This window comes from Poecilia formosa, unplaced genomic scaffold (assembly GCF_000485575.1).
Source record: "Poecilia formosa unplaced genomic scaffold, Poecilia_formosa-5.1.2 Scaffold69, whole genome shotgun sequence".
NCBI classification, from domain to species: Eukaryota; Metazoa; Chordata; class Actinopteri; order Cyprinodontiformes; family Poeciliidae; genus Poecilia; species Poecilia formosa.
This window is the reverse complement of record NW_006800008.1, coordinates 647273-669991: the sequence shown is the minus strand read 5'-3', so window position 1 is coordinate 669991 and position 22719 is coordinate 647273. Positions and strand designations below refer to the sequence as shown.

At 38.0% G+C, this 22719-nt stretch overlaps 1 protein-coding gene across 1 annotated transcript; it reads left to right on the top strand.

Annotated features, from left to right (window-relative positions):
- The first annotated feature begins 400 nt into the window (after positions 1 to 400).
- LOC103140277 (fatty acyl-CoA reductase 1-like) lies at positions 401 to 21314 on the top strand. The gene is made up of 3 exons (XM_007555345.2): positions 401 to 499; positions 3726 to 3888; positions 20935 to 21314. Exons 2-3 carry the CDS (start codon positions 3880 to 3882, stop codon positions 21274 to 21276), a joined length of 351 nt encoding a protein of 116 aa, XP_007555407.1. The 5' UTR covers positions 401 to 499; positions 3726 to 3879; the 3' UTR covers positions 21277 to 21314.
- The last annotated feature ends 1405 nt before the right edge of the window (positions 21315 to 22719 follow it).

Sequence of the window (22719 nt, the reverse complement as noted above, 5' to 3'; positions counted from 1 at the left end):
AAATGCAACACTATGAATATATTAACTTTTGCAAAAAAAAACAAAACTTGTTTACTTGTATCATATTCTGAGATGCTGTCAAAAATAAAATTCTTGACACACGAACGATTTATTCAGGAATTTCCACTGTGTGGTTTATTGCGGCTGATCCAACATGGAAATAGGAATGCAAATAACTCTTGTAAAAAGCTTGGAAACAAAATGACCAACAAAACTTTTGTTTTTCAAAAAAAAAAAGTACCGTTAGTCCAGTGCATTTTAAATACAACCGTGTCAATAGTGGATAAAAAGTAAATAACTGGAATGTCCATTTCTGAAAAACATGTTACACAAACCTACAGAAGACAATTATAAACACGATGGTTAACTTCCCGTTTGTGTTGTGATGCTTTTGTTTTGAAGGGACAACTTCTTGTTAAAGCAAAGACAGCTTAACGGCAATCAAGACGATTCGTGACGGAGCTTGCAAAATGTATCTTTTTAGCAGATGGAGGAAAAGGTATGTTTATGATGTAAATAAGTACTTGTTTTAAATGTGATGTGACTTAAACCGTGGACTTATTTAATTATATGCCGAAATTAAGTTAATTTAGTTGTAAACGTTATTTTAAGCTAGCAGTTAGCGCAGTTCACAGCTAACCTAAAATTTATCTGCACAGGATAAATTGCCATGGTAACTCTTTTTTTGTTTTGTTTTTGTTTTTCCATGGTAATGTATATTCTACTTTTTTCGTGAAATCTTATGAAAGCTTAATTCAGTCAGGATCTCTGAAAAGTCCCGGTGTAATCCGCCATCTTGGCTTCGTAAGCCAGCTTTTTGTGTAACCAAATCAGGTTTGTGGGTTGCCTTCCTGACACATTGAATGCTCCAAAATGCCAAAGTTGTTTTCTTTAAGCCACTAATTTAGTGGTAGTAATTATGGATATCCGGTGGTGGGCTAATCTGCTAATTAGTTATTCTTGACAAACTGCAGCAGTTCCGTTTCCTCTCCCCAGGTTCTCTGTTTACCCCGCCAAAAAGTTTATTTCAATCAAAAAACAAACAAGAAAGAGACAAATATTGCATTAATCTACATTTTGTTCTACATACTAACCTCATTGTGGAACATATAAATTATAATGTCAAAAGATTAGATGTTTATAAAAGATGTTATGACAAAACATTAAAGGGAGCTGAAATCCTTCCATATGATCAATGGAAAAATCAACTGCTAGCTTTACATCTGGATGTGTTTACATTTTGAAAACCTCATTATTCAATGACAAAATTCTTGTTTTTTGGGCAGATTTGACGCATTTATTTTCAAGTTATTTAAATTTTTAATAATTATATTGCAGCTAATAATCTTTATTTATCGACTACAGGCTTCTTCTCACCCAGAATAAAAATAATTTTACCACATCTAGATTTCAAAACATTTTAAGTAATTTTAAAATAAACATGGCAGCATACACGGAACAAAATACAAGAAAAATGGCTCAATTTTGTTTTTGCTTTTACATAATATAAGGATATTTGCTAAATCCTTATATTTAGCAAATATAAGGATTTGCTAAATATTTTTTTCATGCTATGACATCTTTGGCCACGTGGTGGCGCTTCATTAGCTTCTACTTTTACCGAACACTGACATAATTATATTTGCAAATCTGAGAAAAGATAAATGTTTAGCATCTTTATTTGCTTTTACAGTTTTTCATAAAAATCTGATTTAAGAAGCCGCTGTTTCATTTCGTTAAACTTTAGATGGAAAAAAATCCTTCTTTCTACCAAAGTGCAGTTCTCCAATCTCACCACCAGAGGTCACCACAGACCATAACTCCATCTTCTCTGCAGCCTGGTTTCATAATTGTTGAACTTACATAAAGTTATTAGTCAGACACTTCCTATTACCATATGTTTTAGGGATTTTAGCATCAGTTGTGACGCTTGTAAACAGCTGAATATCCCAGGATGCACCCACAGTGGGATGTATTGTTCAGTTTCCTCTGTTTTTCATAAATTAATCCTGCAGGAAAACCAAATCTAAACCCGACAGTGGAAAGTCCTAAGCATGCTTCCTCTCCTCCAGCTTAAACCTGGCAACTTGAGGCATATCTCAGCCGCACAGAGTCAGCAGCAGAATTAACAAAAAAAAAACCCTTTCTGGATCACAAATACAGAATTTATTTATTTATTTATTTTTAGTGCAGCAGTAAATCCTGCCGGCATGCAGCAGCCACCTTGAGGTTTGTGGGTCAAATCCCAGGCTGCAGTCTGCTCATTATGCACCCCGACTGGATTTGGCTCCACTCTGTGCAGAAGCAGATCTGTGAGAGCGAGACTCATGCAGACGTTACTGTTCTCAGCACCTGCATGTCGTTTAGAGTGAAACTCAGCCGCACAGCTGAAATTTACTGCAGATTATGTCACAGCTGTTGCACTAAAAAGGCAACATGTGCCTCCAGGCTCAGAAATGAGACATAATTAAACCAGCATGGTGCCTTTAAGTTGTTCCCATGGCTACAGGGAGAATTTAATGTTATTTAATGGTTGAAATTACAGGATTCTAGGAAAATTGGTGATTTTTGGGAGGATATTTTTCCCACTTTTTTGTAGGATTGTTTTAATTCGGAGGGTATCTCAATCATTTCAGTACCTGTTTTTCTATTAACCATATAATTACACAGTTTGACAATAAATTGAAATTGAAAATACACCAGTTTCAAAAAGTTTTGCTGCCAAGATGAGTTTTTTATTGTTGTATTGAAATTGGTTTATTTTGCAAAATTGTAATTTTCTTTTCGCTTCACACGAGTCACATGATCGACAACCAGATGTTGCTACTGGTGTAAACTAAGAAGACGACGACAGGAAGTGGTCGCAGGATGATGGCGCAGGATCATTTTTAATGACTTACTGCTTGAACAAAACGATTAATGTTGATTTTAGTTGTGTTTCTTAATGGAAACACTACAATCCTTTGATAGCGGAAAATGTACAAAGTTTTGCACACATCTGTAATGGAAATACAGCTCGATAAAAGCAACAGTAGCTTTGTTTCTATTCACCACATAATTACGCAGTTTGACATTTTGAAAATGTGTTTAATGGACACAAAAGTTTTGGAAAAAACTAGTTTTTCACTAAAGTTTTGGTGCTAGGATGATTTGTTCTGTTGTTTTTTCATTGAAGTTGCTTTATTTTCCAAAAACTGCAATTGAAACACTGTTTTCACATCACACAATCAACAACCGGATGTTGCCACTGAACCAAACCACCAAGAAGATGATGACAGGAAGTAATTGGATGATGATAGTTTTTCAAATGTGCTTCTTCTTCAATGAAAACACCGCAATTGCAATATCGTGTTTTTTTTTGGCATGAGCGAAATACTGACGAAGTTTTGCGCACATTAGTAATGGAAAAGCAGCTGTCTTCAGTCAGAGGCCTCTTCAGTCTCGCTGCAGGCCTGACTGCTAGCAGATGTCCTTCCTGTCCACAGCATCACCATCCTTAATAACTTATTGAATATTATATAATATAATATTATATTATAGTATAGATTGGAGCCACGTGGGGATTTGTGAATGACATTTACCGTGGCGCTCGGTCCACTCAGGGCAGAACTGCATGTTCCGGGCGGGTTAGAGGAGGGAGGGCTCACGGCTGCCTGACACGCCCTGCCCACTTAGGAGCTCATATTTGTGTAGCTGTCTGAAAATCTCCTGTTGTCTGCGGACAGGCAGGCGGACCGTCGGCCGTTTTCAGCGCTGAGAGTTTCCCAGCAGCCCGACCAGAGGCGGCCGGTGGGAGGAGGCAGAGACACCGCAGGAGCAGCCTGATCCGACGCAGCCTCTCCGCTCTCCACAAGAGGAAGGACCCATCAGCACTAACCGATGTCTACGGTAGGATTTTATTTGTTTTCAGATTTGTTCTTTTTTAAGTTGAAAACGGAGCGGGTTTTCAGCGGGTCTGAGGGAGGAATCAGCGGCGTGTCGTGGCACGCAGCTGCCCGAGCATCATTCACCGCTTTGGGCGGCTGGGTGGCGAGGAGCAGCCCGGGGTTGAGCATCAACAAACCGCCGCGGAAAACGTTAAAACCTCTCGACTTATCGCCTTTATTAGTGTGGCTTGTTTTGGTTTTGTTTTTAGCTGAAGCGTGGTGGAGGTGTGTTTTGAGGCCGAGCTCAGGTTAGTTGAAGCCGCCTCTGACAGTCAGGGCGGCGGGACAGGAGAGCCGCAGTCGGCGTGGAGAGCGACCGGCCGCGGTAAGCTAGCGCCCGTTACGGCCGCGAAGACAGGAAGTGGCGACACGGACTTTCAAAATAATATACACATTTTAAGCAAAACTAAACCGGGTGTGTTTTAATCAGCTGGACGTTTTATACTTTGAACATACACTAAATGAATCAAATATTTTATTTAAAGTTTAAGCGGTAGTTATAGCTGTTTGAGCAGTTGTATTTTATGTTGTACTTGGGAATTTTAGACATGTTTATGCATTTATTTAGGCTTATATTTGCTTCATTGGGTTCAGTTACATTATGTTACACTGGCAACAATATGGTCCTTTTATACTTCATAGTTACCTGAGATCTCCACAGTAAAGAGTGAAGGGTTTCAAGTTGTTAACATGAAGATTTAAATTTGATTAATTGTATGTACAATATAAAAAAAATATTAATTGTAATAAATATATCAATGAATTCACTACTTTAATTCATGCTGTGATTTCCACACTGTGGCAGGCTTAGTACATCAAATGTCCTCTGGTTTTATTTTGAAATTACGTACCGGAAGTGACCCAATCACCCCGCGTGTTTGATGAAAGAAGAGGGTCAGCACGGATTTATGCCAAATGCCTTTAAAATGTGCACCATCTCCCTTAGCCATAAAAACTGTTTTTTAACAGGAATCTCCCAGGCACACAGAGGGAACATAAACCAGAAATAGTACTGCATGTGTATTTTGAATTAATTTGGTGGAAATTTGTATTAAAAATAAGTGAAAATCCTCACAAATCTTCAGTGTTGGTCCAGACAGAGCAGCCAAACCTGTGTATATCTGCTTATCCAACAGCCTCTCTGAAACACTTCAGCTTCCCCCTTCAGGCTGTGGTGCAGGAGTGTCTTGCCGTTCAGCGTGAGGCAGCACTTGAGACTCTGCAGCTGCACTTTTATTTGATTTTCAGAAACTAAAAAGTCTCCCATACGGATGCAGAGAGAGCTCTAGTTCTCATCAGGGCATGGCCTAAATTTCCCTCCCAGATAAGCTACTTAAACTGTGATCATATAAAGATAAAAATCCCTCCATACTTCATCCTTCCTCCTAAAATAACAGACTTAAAAAGTGGCTCCTCTGACTTCCTGATTCAAAAGCATGTTTACGAGTTCGTCCTCCTCCCTTAGAACGCCGCTGCCTTACACATGTGCTGCTTTTTTCCTTCCTTGTGTCTCCAGTTGCAGCATGAATCTTTAAAAGCTTATAAGAGACGTGGTTCAGCTTTTTTCCAGTCCTGGTTCTCCTGTGTGTACAGCCGTTTCAGAGCAGTAGTAATAGTAGTCGTGTTGGTGAGCTGGTGTAATGTGCAGAGCGGAGAACCTGCGGTCAGAAAACGCTTCTTGTGGTCTGGGGTTAAGGAGCATTGAAACCAAACAGCCTTTGCAAAGATACAAATCTATTTATTGCAGGTGGAAGTTTGTGGATTAAGTTGCAAATTAATATTTGATATAATTTAAATGCTGTTTTGGTCATTCATTGCATACAATTCAGTTCAAAGTATCCTGCAAAGTCCAATGAGTGGTTTGTCTTCCTAAAGTAGGTCTGCGGATGTTGGCCCATAAACCACAAAGTCAGGATTTTTTTTGTCTACAAGCCGCTGAATAAAAGGAAGTGGACATTTTATGTGATTGTTTTGGTGACTAACATTATTTATGCTGTATTTCTAAATTCATAAATGTGCTTTTGCAATAAAAACAGCAGGTATCTATCTGGAATTTCAGTCAAACATGTTTTAATAAGTAATAAATAAATTAATTGCATAATAAATTAAAATAAGCTCATTAATTTTCATTTTCTCTTTTTTCCCTTTCTACCAAAAACTGGATGATAAAATTCTTCAGTCTGATATTTTGGTCTCAACTACCCCTTTTTCTAAAGAACAACTTTTGTTTACAGACTTTATCATTAATTTTATTTGTTGTTTATTTATTTTGGATACAAAGCCAACATCTACATTTAGAGGGGTTCAGCCAATTAGCACCAAAGAAAATGAATGATACTCTTTGATTGGCTGCTTTGCAAACTTCAGCCAATAGTGTGTCATGTAGCATTGCCTTCATGTATTTCAGCTTCCCAAGCTGCATTTTTTTTCTTTTGAATTTTTTAAAATACTCTCTACTAAATAATCGGTGTATATCGGCAAATAACCTGGAGTTGCGTTCCAGTGAAAAATTCAACAATAGTTTGGAGTTCACCAAATTAGGCCTGTAATTCTGAACCTGATTTTACATTTTTGTAGATTTTGAGCTGATCTCATTTGGTCCAAATGCCTTAAAATAATGTGAAATTACCCTTAAACACAAAGCTAAATCAGAAGCTAATGTCTTCCTGGTCTTGATTCGTAATGTACAAGCATTACCATTTTGGTGTTACTATTAACAACACTGAAATATAAGGCAGTCTGGTGGAAAAAAAATAAAGCCGGTGTTCCAATATGCTGAAGAAATGTCACTAGAAAACTAATATAGGTCATGAAATCCCCAAAGTGTCTGTATTGAATTCTGTGGCAATTCCTTTATTATTTGGAGTGATTGCTCGGGGTTTAATGGGAAAACTTTGCTTTCGCTAGCGGCACTGAAACAAAGTCATTAAACGTTTTTTCCTCCTGAGGTCATTAATATCTGCTCAGTAGATCCAAGCCTGAATATGACTGGCTGTCGCTGAGATAATGTGAGACAGTGGAGATGCTGTGAAGCGGCTCCGTCTGCGGCGAAAGTGTGGAAAACAACATCGGCATTTCCAGTTAAACCAGCTGACCCAGTGCAAAAACACAGTTTAACCCCGAATAAAAAAACTGGACAAAAGCAGAAACATAAAGAGCAAAAAGAAGGTGCTAATATAGCAATGCACTATGTGTTGGGGATGGGCAATAAATTGATTTGATCAATTAATCAAATTTTTAGTTTTTGAAGATTACATTTTAGGGAAATTGGGATTTTTGTTCTCCTTGAGTTTTCATGCTTCAGTGATGTCAGCAGACCTGAGGCGGCCATCTTGTTTTACAAACGTGTTTCACAGCTTCTGTTTATTCGGACTTTGAATTCAGGTCAACTTTATGATGGAATATTACCATTTCTTTTCTTAATCACGAGAATAAAGTCATAAAATTACAGTTGTACCACAATAGAGTCAAAATAATACAAGAACTCCAACAAAATTGCATCTTTATTTTCATATTAAACATAGTTTTTCCTCTGGTGGACTCGACATTGAATGCCACACCGATGCGTCTATGCAGGGTAACGTAGATACATTTTAAGGATCACTAAATTATAAGGTGCTGATTGTTTATGAATATTATAAACAATGTTTATAAGATGGTCTGTTGAGCATATCGGCGCTAAAATCTCAGCTCCAGGTTGGAGCAGAAAAAGCCTGATCGTTGGGAAATAATCAGATTAATGCCTCTCCTTAATATTTCTCAACTAATTTTTTTTGTTTTTTGTTTGAAATCTGTAAAATAATTTAATCAAAAGAAAAATCCTGATCTATATTTTGGCATATTTTTAAATGTCACAAAATGGAAAAGCTGCTTTAAAGAAAGCTTTATTTTCTTTTGGTTAAGCCTGTGGTGTCGGATTCTAAAATCTTCAGAGTTTTTTTACTCAACCTCTTCAATTTTGTAAATAATTTCCTAAAACACTTTTTAAAAAATGTAAGCATGCTAACCGAATTTATGCTAAAAAGTTAGAGAAATCTGAAGGAAACTTTTAAAGGTTTTCAGTGGCACATTGTGGACTAAATAAAAAATACCCCTGGCTGAAGTAACATGTCTACCGCTTCCTTTGAAATTGTATTGCAAAAATGTCAACCAAAGTTGGTTAACAATAAAACTTTGGAAATATTTGAAGTAGGGGTTGCACCGATTAGTCGACTAGTCGATTCTTTTCTCTGCAATGACTTTCTGGGCCAGTCGACTAGTCGCAGTCACGTGACAAAACTGATTTTTCCAAGGAAATGAAAGAAGGTGAATTAGATGAGTTTGTCAGAAAGCTCAAACTGTATAAAAATGTAAATAATTTACCAAAGAGAAGCTGAAAATTTAAGCATAGGCTAGTGCAATAGGGGCGTTGCATGGCGCAGTGGTTAGCGCTGCGCCCCGCATATAGAGACTTTAGACCGTGGTCTGGAGTCCGACTCCCGTCCTCCATTCGCTGGGCCCAGGCCTCTCTTCGCTCTCTCTGCCCCCTTACAGTCAGATTGTTGTCAAATAAAGTAGTCCCAAAAAAATCCTTAAAAAATAATAATGAATAAAAAGAACTACACACAGACAATGCGGGATCATGTCGGACTTTTTTTTAATTTATTTTTTTTATCCCTGATCAGCGTCACCCTGCGTATTGTAGCTTCTAAACTGGCAGCTTTACGCTTTTATAAAATACTGTTTGACAGCATCTGGAAACAAAGTCCAAGCTTCACTCTGAGGATGTGATGGAGGCGATCTCTGCCGCCGTCTGCCTGTCTGTTCAGAGAGCCGCTGCTGATCAGTGGAGCCTCCTGCTGCGCATCGGGCGGAGGAGCAGCAGGACGCTTCGCTGAATTTAACTGTAACCAAACGGGATCCGTTCATAATAAGTTTGGTTTGTGGTCCAAAAGCACCACTGTGGTCAGACTAATAATTTGACTCGTATGTGCAGCTATCCAGCGATCGTCAGTATCAGCCGGTGTTTGTGCGACGGACTTTTCTCCGCTGCTCACGAAGAATGATCATTTTATTGCTCTTTTAATTCTGCATAATAGACTTGGTAAAAGCGGGAGAAAGGTGTACAATATTTGCCGTGTATATAACTGATAAAGCCTTCAAGTAGTTGTGAAGGGTTTTGCGATTACATCACTATGTCATCACCGCGACTTGTCGACGTCAACTCGACTGTTATCATGATGTTGTCGACCTTTAAAAATATTAAGTCAATCAACCCCTAGTTTGAAGTCAACAAACCGCAGTCCCAACTCACCACGGTTTGCTTTGATGAATGGCAGAGCTCTTCGTCACGTCCACACGTTTGCATATTTCTCAGTAACATTAATCTGTCATTAACGGTGTTGCTTTGCCAACATGATACTTTGGGAGGAGATTCTGAGATCCTGCATTCAAAGAAACAACTTCAGCCACTTGAAAGAAATCCCTGGAGAAGGAGTTTATGCACCAGGATGTGAGGCTGGAAGCCAAACAACCTGCTTATAAAGAACTCCAGGAATGAATGCTACCAACCCCACAGGTAGATCCAGTCTGAGGCCTTTGGGGTCTTTTGTTTTCCTTTTCAGGCTCAGTGACAATATGTGAGCATTGACTGTTTCTGAAGTGAATCACCTATTGAGCAAGAGTAAAAAACAAGGCAACACCCAAAGGCTATTTCTGGTTTCTGTGTTGCGCAATAACACACAACGACTTGGATGGACATTATGATGGGGTTTGTTTAAGGACTAAAAATGACCAAATGTGATGTGTAAAATTTATTTGGGATCCAGTTTTAGTCTGACTTGTACAGGTTTTGCGATATCAAGATGCTTAGCACAAACTTCCTGATGTCAACGTCCATTTAACTGCAAAAAACTAAAATCTCACAAAGTATTTTTGTTCAAGATTCTTGTGCAAATATCTCAGTACACTAGAAATGAAACAGAACTAGCTTAAAAGTAACTTTTTAGCAGGAAACAGGAGCTTCTTTTACGTCAATTAATCTTTAAACGTGACCTATTATGTGTCTTTGAACAGGTTAGACTGGGTCTGTGGGCAGTACAAAACATTTTTATTACATTACATTCTTGGACAATAAGATTATAGAATATGTAACTATGTAGCTTTGAAAAGCAGAGCCTTGTGCACAATCAATAAGAATGCAGGAAGTTGTTTCTGATTGTTAAGTCAACAACAAAACACTTGATTTTTCCAGCAGCCATTGTATAGCACATACAGTGGTAGAACCAGCTGACCAAATGCGCTGGGTTGCTAGGTAACGGTGTAATCCTTGTGAAATGTGACTTAACAATTGGGAGGTTTTTGAAACTACTTGCTTACCAGACACTGTTGTCAAAAAACATGAAATTTTTGTCAAAAACCAGCGTGTGGGCTTGTTTAGGAGCAGTTGAGACCCAAATGGAAGTACAGAAATGTGCAAAATGTGAATTATGCATAGGTCCCCCTTTAATATAAATGAAAAATACTGGCTCCACTGGCAGATTAAGAGAAATGTTACAAGTGAAATAATCTACCACTACAACTCGCATGTTTTAATTAATATTAAGAAAATATTGACTTAACACAAGCTCCAAGTTAGTTTAGTCTCTTTTGAAGTATAATAAAATATGTGCACTAGCATCTTATTACACAAGATCAAACGTACTTGGTAAGTTGTGTTTTCACAGTGCTGTTTACACGCCTCTTGCTATGACCGTCCCTCCTTTCACCTTTCGTGAAGAACAAGAATTTACATCAGCTCAGTCTACAACTGAGTGACTGACTCGGTGACTGACAGGCTGCTCTATGGCGTTTGCGTCAAGAGCCTCTCAACCTGCTTTTTTATGGCAGTAAAAGGGATAAGCCTCTAGGGCTTATTTGGACTGATGGTTGTCTGCAGCGCCATTAGAGCCGTCTGTGGCAGGGTGGCTCGAACTGCCTGTCTGTATCTGAAACTGTTTGGATGAACGCCCAGCATCACTATGTAGGGACATGATGGCCGCCGGCCAAGCTTTGCTTTGCGTAGTTTACCCCTACACTTTTAGACTTTTGTTTGTGAGGTGCAACACTGTTTCCTTTTAATGATTTAGCTGAGCCACAAAACAAGAAAGTGGGAATGTTCAGGGAGTGAAGACTTCTACAGATTGCCCTGCGGTGAACTGTGAAGCAGGTTGTTACAGTAACAATGCAGGGAGAGTCGGCCCGGTTTATCTCGTGTTTAGTTAGAGCTTTGAGCAGATCTGCAATGGGTGTGTGGCTTTTATGTTTAATTTATCAGAAAATACTTTTCACATGAAATTATTTTCACTTTGTTTTTCAGATATTCTAAAAACACGTAGTTTTAGCACCAAATATGCCTTAATATACATTAATATGCACAGTGGAAACCAAACTGGAAAAGATGACATCAACAGTATTCCTCATTTACGCTCTTGGGGGTTCAGCCAATCAACACCAAGAAAAATCACTGGCGCTCCTCGATTGGGCATCCAATAGCGTGTCGGGTAGCATTGTGTCATATTATCTAAATGTTGCAACTGAAATGGAGACTTATTGGACCAGGCAACTTAGCCGGTGATTGTCTGCTATGATTAGGCCTGAAACGATTAATCAGATTAATCAATTATTGACATAATCGTCAACTAATTTAATAATCGATTAATCCCTAATTGGAATTTACAGACTCAAAAAAGATCTCTTGTTGAGAAAACAACATATTCAGAGCAGCAATTAAGCAAAAATTGTATAAAATATAATACATTTTGCATTTAAGATTAAAATATCTTGGTCTGTAACCCAAAACTTCTCATTTGGCAAAGTTTTAGCTTCACCTGGCGCAAATTCACTAAAGGAAAGCTGTTTATGCATTTTAGGCAATGAAATGTTTAATTATAATGTTGAATTGTATTTTTATTTTCACCTTTTTTAGGTATTTCTAACAATGTATGAAAATAGCTTAAGAGGCAAAATTTTTAAAATTGTAGAATTTTCACATTTTTATCCGATTAATCAATTAATCTTCATAATAATCGATTATTAAATAATTTTGTTGCAGCCCTAATTCTTTCTACATTTCTAGTACTGTTAAAAATTCACACATTCATGGCTCAACGTATCTTGTGTGAAACTTTTAGGAGTAGTTTCCAGAAGTTACACCTTTACTTTCACTGATTTGATCTCGTCTTGAATTCCTACTCCAATCAGTGAGTTTCTCTTCCTGCAAATCGTTAGTCTCATTTTGTGTACTATTGGGTAAACTGAATGGAAGAGGCGTTTGCAAAGCTCATCATGCATCATTAATCAGAAACCTAGCTGGCATCAGCAGAAGGTGAAGCGTGCAGAGGGCCAGATTAATTAGGATCGTGTGTCCGCTGTAATCCATCTTCGAGCCGGATACCTGATTAAATCGCTCCGACACAGATCTTGGTTTCCGTGCAAGCAAGCCGTGCGTCATTCAAAACAAGACGGTATCGAACTATATCTGGTGAACTGGGCTTCATGCTTACTGATGCGGTTTATAAATGTACATGCAGGAAGGTGGAAGTGAAAGCAGCATGAACCACAACCAGGAAGAAGTGTTTTAATTTTTTTAGTTTATAGTTTTCCTGCTCTGAGCGAGTAGTAAATGTGTTGCAACTTGTAAATCATTTTGCCATCTTGGCAGAATGAACTGCTATCAAGTGCTTTCAGTTCCTGGGAGTGAATATTTGAAATCACTATGGATGAATTTTGGAACAGCACTGTTGAGGACATGGTCAATCATCTTCAAATCTGGACTTTGAGTAGGCCACTTCATATCATTTTGTTGAGCCATCACAATCTGATTGCTGGATTTTCATTTCCAGAAACTTCCACCTTGATGATCGACTGTATTATGTCATGTTCTTTGTCTGAAATGATGTGTTCAGAGTACGACTGAAATGATTAATCGTCAACTAATTCAGTAATCGATTAATCGTTAACTGGAGTGTACATGCTCAAAATAAAGACCATTTGTTGAAAAAACACGCTCGGATCACAAAGACCAAAAATATACATTTATATTCCTGAATCAATTGGATTAATCGTGTTGAATCAACTGTTAAAATAATCGTCAACTAATTCAGTAATCGATTAATCGTTAACTGGAGTGTACATGCTAAAAATAAAGACAATTTATTGAAAAAACACACTCTGATCACAAAAACCAAAAACTGTATAAAAAATATACATTTCTGTACCTGAAACAATCAGATGGATCGTGTTGAATCAATTATTGAAATAATTAACTAAGTTAGTAATAAATCAATTGTTGACTGGAGCTTACAGGCTCAAAAAAGGCAATTTCCTGAAAGAGAAACATACCGAGAACAATAATTAAGCCAAAACTGTACAAGAAAATATATACATTTTGTATTTGATATTTTTATAAAAAATAAAAAAACTTCTTCTGCAAATATGCAGTAGCCATAAAATCTCCCATTAATCACTTGTTGATATTCAAATATTAATCGATTAATAAAAAAATAATCACCAGATCAGTTATACACCGTATCGATGTTTTCACATATATATGTGGGGGGTTTAGCTGTAGATTTGCTACAAATGATCAAGCGTTCACTAAAGGAATGTTGGGCAAGAGGATGTTTCTTTTCTTTTCTGATGTTGTCTAAAATAAGCTGAAGTGGTCACCTAGGGAAAAAAAAGTGCCGGTTTCTTATTTTGATTAATCAATTAATCGTTACTAAAATAATCATTAAATGCAGCTCTAATTAGCCATTAATTCATGACTTGGATGGATAGTTTTCGATTCCCCATTTATATTTTTCCCAAGTTATCTTTGACATTAAAAACGGTTGAAGTTTGACTAAAAAATAAAACCAGAAGAACTCTGAAGGGGGTAAATACTTATTTTTTTTTCCTTTCTGCAGGGTTTCCCCTCCCCCCTGTGTATTTTAAGCCTGGCAGGCCACCAGGCTTTTCTTGTGCCCCTGCCAGGCTAAACATTACTTAAGTATTTTTAAAATGTTTGCATTTTTAAGACTTTATAGTTGTTCAGGTGTTAATCTTCCAATAACGCATAATAATTTTCAAGTGATATTTTCAAATTTCCTGTCAACTTTAAACATTTTTTAACTGAAAAACACGACGGGCCGCTGGATGAATGACTGCCTTGGCACCCAACCACCAGGCTTCTGGAAACCTTGCTCTTTGCCTCACAATAAGAGAAGAACAGAGTGGTTGTTGATGTAGATAAACCTGAGAGAAAGGCTGACCTCCTTCCCACCGCGATCCTCTGACTGCCCGTCAAAAGAAGAGTCGGGTTTGTTACTTGAAAGCATCGCAGCCTGATCTTCCCATGATGACAACACTGCCCGGGTTCATGACCTCTCGTCCCACCCGCTGCAGGTCTCAGGGTACGGTTGCCGGTCTGGCTCCGGCCCAGACGTAAACGGACACCCGGGGCACAGTGATGCACTGTCGCTCCGAAGCGTCTGGTGTAATTACAGAATCCCTCCGCCGCTGCAGACACAATGGCGGAGATGTGAGTGGACACGCAGGAACATAAGCTCACAGCGGCCTGATACCTGGTCTGTGACGGGCTGAACTACAGATTAAATTAAAGGGATAACGCCTAAATCCTTAAAGCCGAGAGCAGATATAGTGAATTTTAATTAGATTAGCTTTTGGCTGCCTCAGGAAAAGAGCAGAGGCTTGCTGTTGTTGTAAACTAATGTGGATCTTTGAAGGCCGACACCGATTTCTGGGTCTGCCTGAAATCTGACCTTCCAGATATAAATGGGATGCTTACAAAAGGCTGTGAGGCGACTGGTGTTACTTTTTTGTGTTGTAGGACAAACTAATTTCAGTAAATTTAGTTTTAATTAAACAAATTGTGAAAGTTGCTTTGGTTTCTTTTACTGGTTTGTGGCTTTATATTTTAGAGAAAATGAAGAGATGCCAAGATTATCTCTCCATTTTACACATCAAGTTTTCACCTATGAGGCTTTTAACACGAGTCCTCTTAAATCAGTTCATTCATTCATTCATTCATCCCTCTATCAATGTAATCATTCATCTATCTGTCTGTCAAGTCATCCATTCATCTATTCTTCCAATATTCTATCCATTCCAATTATCTTCCTTCCTTCCTTTCTTCCTTCCTTCCTCCTTCTCATCCATCCATCCATCCATCCACCTTTCCATTTGATGTCTATCTTACATTTTTGAAACAATGTTCAAAAATCCATCCATAAACTTTAGATCTGATGATTTTTGACCAACGTGACAAAACGTTTGGTCACCTGTTCTTTAGATCAACCAGTAGAGAATCATAAATGAATGGAGTTCCTCTCTTTTAGACTTTCATTTGTGAAATAAATTATATTTCCTTCCTCTTCACGTATAGCTGATGCTGTGTTGGTCAGTATTTCGATGAGACAAGGCGTTTCCACTGGAGGAAAACCAGTGTTTACCGAGCTTCAAAGGTTTTATTCCCCTGTTGGCATGCTGGTATTTAGGAAAAGCGGCCTTGGTTTTCTTTTGTGTCGCTTGGTGCTGACATTGAAGTTGACTAATGCAGCTTTAATTATTGGCTGCATTTCTGTTTTCCTCGCCCTCCCTCCCTGCCCTGCGTCTGTGCAGGCCTTTCTGAAGGCCGGCATGCAGCTGTAGACGGTTTTTCTTCTTGCCCGTGTCTCCAGCAGCATTCGGCTGCTGACCTACTAATGGAGGACTTGTGTGAGGAACGTCCAGGGGCGAGACTGCAGAGTTGGGCCTTAAAACATCCCGCCTGAGACGAACAGCATGTCTGCTCTTTAAAAAAGCCCGAGCAGACAGAAAGGAAACATGAAATTACAGCCAGGGCTCCAGCTGCATTATCTCCGGACAAAAGTAAACCTCAGCTGCCCGCTGGTGTTGCTGTTCCTCAAGCAGCTCCTAGCTTTACTCCAGTACCAACCCTTAATGACTTTTGATGTGAATTGGTATAAATAGGACTCAAAACACAAAAGAGACCCCCTGAAGCTCTTGGTACTTATTACTGCTGCCCACTAATTGGATTTTTCCATTTCCACTCATTGTATGAGCACTAAAAAACGTTAATCTGGGACAAAACATGGTTAATATGGTGTTTTAAAAGCCAGACTATGATTAATGGCGTAAAGAAACTAAAATAAATAAATTAGTTATATATTAGACACTTTGTTCAGCCATTTTTGTCGTTGGGACAAAACCTAACATTTTCCCATAGCATCTGATTTGGGTGGATGGTTCATAAATCTTTGACCATCATCCAGTCCTGTGTTGAGATTGTCAGTGAAATTTAATTTTGTGTCTAATGTAACAATTTTTATTATTGATTAATCTATTAAGTATTTTTGACAATTAATCACCTATTCTAACGATTAATCGCCTATTCTGTCAATTAATTGGATAAAAAGGGCAACCTTCTGCAAATTTTTCATTTAACCCTTTTCTATACATTAACAATACATTTAAAGATTAAATTAAACAAATCACTTCCATCTTTAAAAAGCATCTTATTGACTAAAATGTAACAGTTTCCCTTTAGTGAAAAGCAAAGAATGAGTCTTTGCTATCTTGTTTTCACATCAACATGTGAAAAGCTCAGCCGTTTCTGTTTGACTTAACCTTCATACACCGCAGGGATGGCATGTTTGTTTTTTGGATTAACAGTTTCATAACTGGATAGCAAAAGGTGCTTAAAATGATTTATTTATTTTATTTTTTTAGAGGATTTGAACAAGGAGAAGCTTAAAGTACCAATTGACATGTTCTGGCTAAAACATATTTACAGATGAATAAGACATTTCTATCTTAAATGCAAAATATTGTACAGTTTTGTTTTATTACTGCCCTGAGTGTGTTGTTTCAGAAAATTGCCTTCTGTTGAGTCTTTGCACTCATGTTAACAATCTACTACTAAGCTACTTGATTAAAAACTAATATAAAAAATGTTTATTATTCCAATCTCTCTTTGATGCAGTAAAGGCTCCTGTACTGTACATGTTTCCTCTATTCCCCATACGTTCCTCAGCCATTATAGCCATTTAATCTGTTAACATGCCTTAACTTGTTTTTCCGAGCCGCCTTTAAACGCAACATGAGCATTGAGATGCTGGAGTCGGTTCTTCACCCGGGGCGTCAACGGAGACCTGATGCTGTACAAACGTGTGTCAGAATCCAGGAAAAGCCAAAACCTTTGTACAATTTCTCCCAAACAAGCTGGAACGATGCTGCTGGATGCAGATAGCGTTGGCTAAATGAGGACTAGTTAAAACACGCCACTGCATTTCACTAATCTGGTAAATGTGTTGTGCAGAGGTGGATAGTTCTGACTAGAAGTACTTGGGAAACTTTTATTTGTTTTATTTATTTTGAACATTTAAAAAGTCTGACGGTGTTAAGTGTTCATTAGAATTTAAACTTTATTGATCTTTGAGAAAGTATTCTTGCGTTATGCTATTATCACTGTTACATTACTTTAAAATGGTGTCAAAACAATACAAGGTTCCCCCAGAAAACTTGCTAATCACTCCAAGGTGACACTAAAATGGATCCCTTCCCATCTCTTTTAGATGGCTATCTCCAAGGTTAAGATGATCATGATATGTTCTGTTTTATTTCCACTTTTGAAGAGACGCACTAAAACAAAGAAGCAAGAAATAATGTTATACTAATCAAAAGAGCAAGTAAAACATGTAAAGTATTTATTTTACAGGAATATTCTGATGAATGTTTTTTTGATGCATTTTTAACCAATAGATGTGGACGCAGCTTTCTGACCAATGTTTCACTCCTTGGGAGTAAAGTGTTAGTTCCCTTTAGTAAATCTCACGTGTGTGTGTCCATTCCAACACGTCTCCAGCTGCAGGAATCTCCTCTGTCGGGCGTTAATCCGGAGTGACTTTCAGCCGCTCTGTGCTCCGTGTCTGCAGGGAATCTGTGTTGAACAAAGCAGGAATGTCAGAGGCCTTAGCAGAAGACCTGAGCTGTGACCTTCTTTCATTTAATGTGCGCATACTTTTCAGTAAATCTAGATTATTGTCCCCCTCCCGTCTGGAATCTGTAGATTCAGGAAACTCTGATCACACAGTTTGCATGTACAGGCAGCATAATGCAGGAAGCGGACTACAGCGCAGGGCATTCTGGGTAAATGCAACCAAAAACAAATGTGCAAGTCTTGCGCTAAAAGACAAAAGAGAAATCCTACAACCGCTAACAGATTATGCTGCTCCATTTTTATTTGCATTTCATGAATAAGGAAGATGTGCTCAGTGTTGTCTGAGTTTTTCGTGTTGTTTCCTTCAGTGGTTTGAAGTGCAGCTCCCCTGCAGGACTGGAGGGGAACATGTTTTTCAAATAGTTTGGTTCAGTTGACAGTGCAGTCTGAAAGAGAACCACAACAGCTGAAAATATGAACAAGTGTTGCAATTTTTGTCCCAAATCTAACTGAGTCTACCAGAATATCAGGCGTGAAAACAAACTACAGGAAGCTGGGAGTTCGTTCAAAAGGCCAAATATATTATAGAGAGCTGTGAGCGCCGCTAGATAAAAAGTTAGTTGAACTAAACTTTAAGCACTAATTATAAACATTGTTACACTAATGCTAAAGCACTAACTTCAGTTCATATTAAATCAACAATTCAGCACCAAATTACTTTTAAACTTATAGATTGAATGTTCTATAATGCCTTTAGAAATCAATATTATTATATATTTATCTCTTGTTCTTTACTTCACTGCACATTTTTTGATTGAAATAAAGTTTCAAAATAAGAGCATCAAAACCCAAAACTTCTTTCAAGTGAAAGTTTACAAAACAGTCAAGTAAATTAATGCTTTAGGATTTATCTGTAACAACTGATTTAGGTGAAGCTAACAATTTTTTAAGTTGGCTAAAGCACAAAAAAAAATTGCAAATGCTGCTTTTGTTTCGATAGCTTGTGCAGCTCTATAAATGAACTTGCCTCAGTTTGGTGACTATAGCCGACCTGAAACAGGAAAAGTTTTTACTTATTCCTCTGGCAGGGGGGAAAATAAAAAGTCATGCATGTTTTTATCTGGTGTGTGTAAACATCGGATTTCAGAGGCTGCTGACTTCTGCCCTCCTTGTCTGAGTTTTAGTGAAGAAATGAGACGAACCAGAGGGCGGAAGCCGTCATAGACACTCTGAGGGGGGGTCATGATGCATTGGTGCATCGTTGTCGTGGTTACACACAAATAAGCAGCAACACTGGGCGTGCGGTTGGGAGCTGCGAGCCCACATGTTGACACGAGGCTTTGATCAGAGCGCTGGATGTCGATCTGAGTCACTCTGAAACGCGGCGCTCCAGCGACTCCAGTTGCTGTCGGTTACCGTTCAGGAGCCGTGAGGACAAAGTCAAACGCATGCTGCTTGGTTGGAGCATAAAAAGCAATAAAATGAGCAGTAATTCTGCTTTCTTGCATGTAAATCCACACATGATGCATGTTATAAAAGATAAGCTTTAACTTTTTTTACAACTCAGAAAGAGGATTGTTTTCAGCTTCACCTTCTCTGCCGGTAACCATCAAATTATATTTTAAACTGTAGATAATAAAGTTATCGCTGCACATTTACATGAAGGTTCCTGCCTACGAAGTCCAGCCGTCATAAAGTTGCCATGAATTTGTTCATTGCCTTTAAAAAGCTGTCATGGTAGTCAGACATACCTGGGAACTTTGAGATTAATCTAAAAAATAAAAATTCTAGAAAACGTCTCAGAAATTTCTGAGTTTAAAAAGTGAACAAATCGATAGAAAAAAATCTTAGGAATTTTGATATTAATGCCAGAAATTTAAGAATAAAAATGTGCAATTTCAGAGTTTCAGAAGTTCTTTTTGAAAATTTCAGGACATTTTTTCTAGAATTGTTTTTACTTCAAATTCAGAAAAAAAAATTATTGCAAATTTCTGAGATTTTTTGGTCTTCAGTGGCCCTAATACACCATCATTTGAGCAAGCTGTTTTTTTTTTATTTAACAAATGATTCACCTCTTTGAGTTTTGATATCAGACAAAGATAACCTGAGTAATTACTTACTTTGACCTTCCAAGTCTGTTTTTATTCACGGTGAGTTTGAAGACCAGGCCGCTCTGTTTGTGTTGGTAGTTTCTGTGAGTCAGACGTCCGTTTGCATCTCAGTTAAGATTGTTATGACTAAAACTGACCTTCCTGCTAATAGAGCTGCAGCTATGTAAACTAAATGGAGCAAGAATAACTGAGTCAACAGTGCTGTGATAAACTCTGCTGCTGCAGCCGAGACCTTCTGACGGGCTTGGTGACGCCTGCTGACCTGCTCCTGGAAACTGTTGCTTCTAACTAAATGTTAAGATGGTTGTTAGAATAATGTTTTTTTTTTTAATACAAGAAAAGAAAGGAAGTTTCTGTTATAGTTTCTGAGTTCTAAACCTTTTAATTCATCTATTAAAAGTGGATTTGGATGGATGGATGGATGGATGGATGGATGGATGGATGGATGGATGGATGGATAATGCAATAGGAAGACATTTTAAATACCTAAAATAAATAAACAAAACAGAAACAAATGAAATCAATTATGTAAACAAAATTGTCCTTTAAAAAACGGTTTAGTTGAGACCAAAGCACCAAACTGAAAACTTTTTTATCCTCCAGATTTTTGTAAAAAATAACAATAAATTATGCAAATTAATTATTGATTTCATTTTAATTTATCATGCGATTAACTGATTTATTGCTTATCGGCCTACTTTAGATCTGGTCCTGGTAACCATGACGACAGAAGGAAACCAGCATCTAATATTTTTGAAAGTAGATTTTAATTTAAAAGTTGTCGTTTTGTTCCAATTTATTCCTGAATTGTGGTCGGGGGGCAGCACAACATCAGTCCGGGGTCCTCAAATCGCCCCCGACCCCCAGTTTGAACACCCTTTCTCAAAATGTTAAAGGAACATTCATATTCAACTCTGTCGTCTTTCTGCCTCTGCAGGAGTTTTCAGAAGGCCAAGACCTCGACAGACTGGAAGAAGAAGAAGAGCAGAAGCAGACGTCAGAATCTCAGATCAGACTGATGAACAGCGGCATGGCATCCATACCAGAGTACTACGCCGGGAAGAGCGTTTTGATCACGGGAGCCACCGGCTTCATGGGGAAGGTGCTGGTGGAGAAGCTGCTGCGGAGCTGCCCTGACGTCAAAGCCCTCTACATCCTGGTCAGACCCAAAGCCGGCCAGTCCATGAAGCAGCGGGTCAGCGACATGATGAAGTGCAAGGTAACCGAGTCTCTAGATGCAGCAGCGTTTGGGTCAGTGCTGATGTCTCTTCTCTGCTAACCGGCGGGATCCTCCTAAACGTTTATATCAACCCTGATGTCTGGGAGTCTTAGTTTGAGCTTCTCGGTTTGTTTTTGGCTTTTGGTTTAACAGAGACTGATTTTTGAATTCAGTGTTTGAAGCTTATTCCATTATTTTTTATTTCCTAAGCAACTAAAATCATAGAACAAGAAACTATGTTTAGTTCTCTCTTGTGCTTTTCTGATAAACCACAGTTTAAAGATCTTTAAAGGGATCATAATTTTCCAGCCTAATAGAAGGTAAGGAGGAATATTTAGAGCATTGGTGACCTAACAAACCGGCACCTTGTCCTGAAAATTAAAAGTAAGAACTGGATATAAAAAAAAAGTTAAAAGTTTGGCAGCATTCAGGAAACATTGCAACTTCTGCTCAGCATTCTTACTCTATGCACAGGAGCTCCAGTTGTCCCATTCCTCTCAAAAACTGTTAAACATTGTTTTATATTTGTGGGCAAATTAGATTGTGTAAAATATAGCAATAATGAATGGAAACGGGTAAATATCTCACTCACTGCACTACAGTAACGGACATTATTCTAAGAATAATGACTTTGTCACACCAGTCAGTTCCCATTAAACCTCCTGCAGTTAATTTTCTCTCGGTATTTTCTTTGGCTTTATGCCAATGCTACACATACGAGATGCCAAATTACTGACATTTAATTGGCTCAGACACAAGGAAAATAAAATAGTCGCTAATTGTTGCTGTCAAACATGCAGGAGAAACGTTTGAAGAGTTCAGTACGAAGGTGCTGACTGTATGCAGTCATTATGCTAGCTTATCCTGTTTTTGTGTCTTCATCAGTTTGGATCATTTCTTCTCCGAAAACAACGTTTCTAATTACTTCATAATCCTGATGGGAAAGTGAGATAAGCAGGCAGAAGTTTCGATGTTTCGACACGCTCAACTGATTTACATTCAGGGACGTTTTGGGAAAGTAGAAGTGCTCACTCATGTAGGGTTTTCATAAAAATCTCTTATTATGACAACAGTTTTGATTTGCTGTTGTGATAAATTGTAAATAAAAACCTAATGTGATCAGAAATGTTCCTTGAGAGCATTAATAAATATCAGTGAATTCAGAAATACGGTTAAAAGTATTTACTATGTGTAAATTTTTTACAGTTTTTAAATCTTTATCTTTATCGTTATCACAATAATACCACAAATATCGTGATAAGATACTAAGTCCACATCGCTTACCTGTACACTAAAGCACTTTTTGTGTAAAAAAAACACACATTTTAAAGTCACTTATCTGTGTTTAAAAACAACAAAAGCTTATTAAGGCTGATATAGATGAAAAATGGAGTAATTTTTGACAAAAAATTTGAGAAAATTCTCAGAAATTTTCTAGAAAAAAAACACAAAGAAATTTCTGAGCTCCAAGAATTTAAAATTTGCAAGAAAAAAATCTGAATT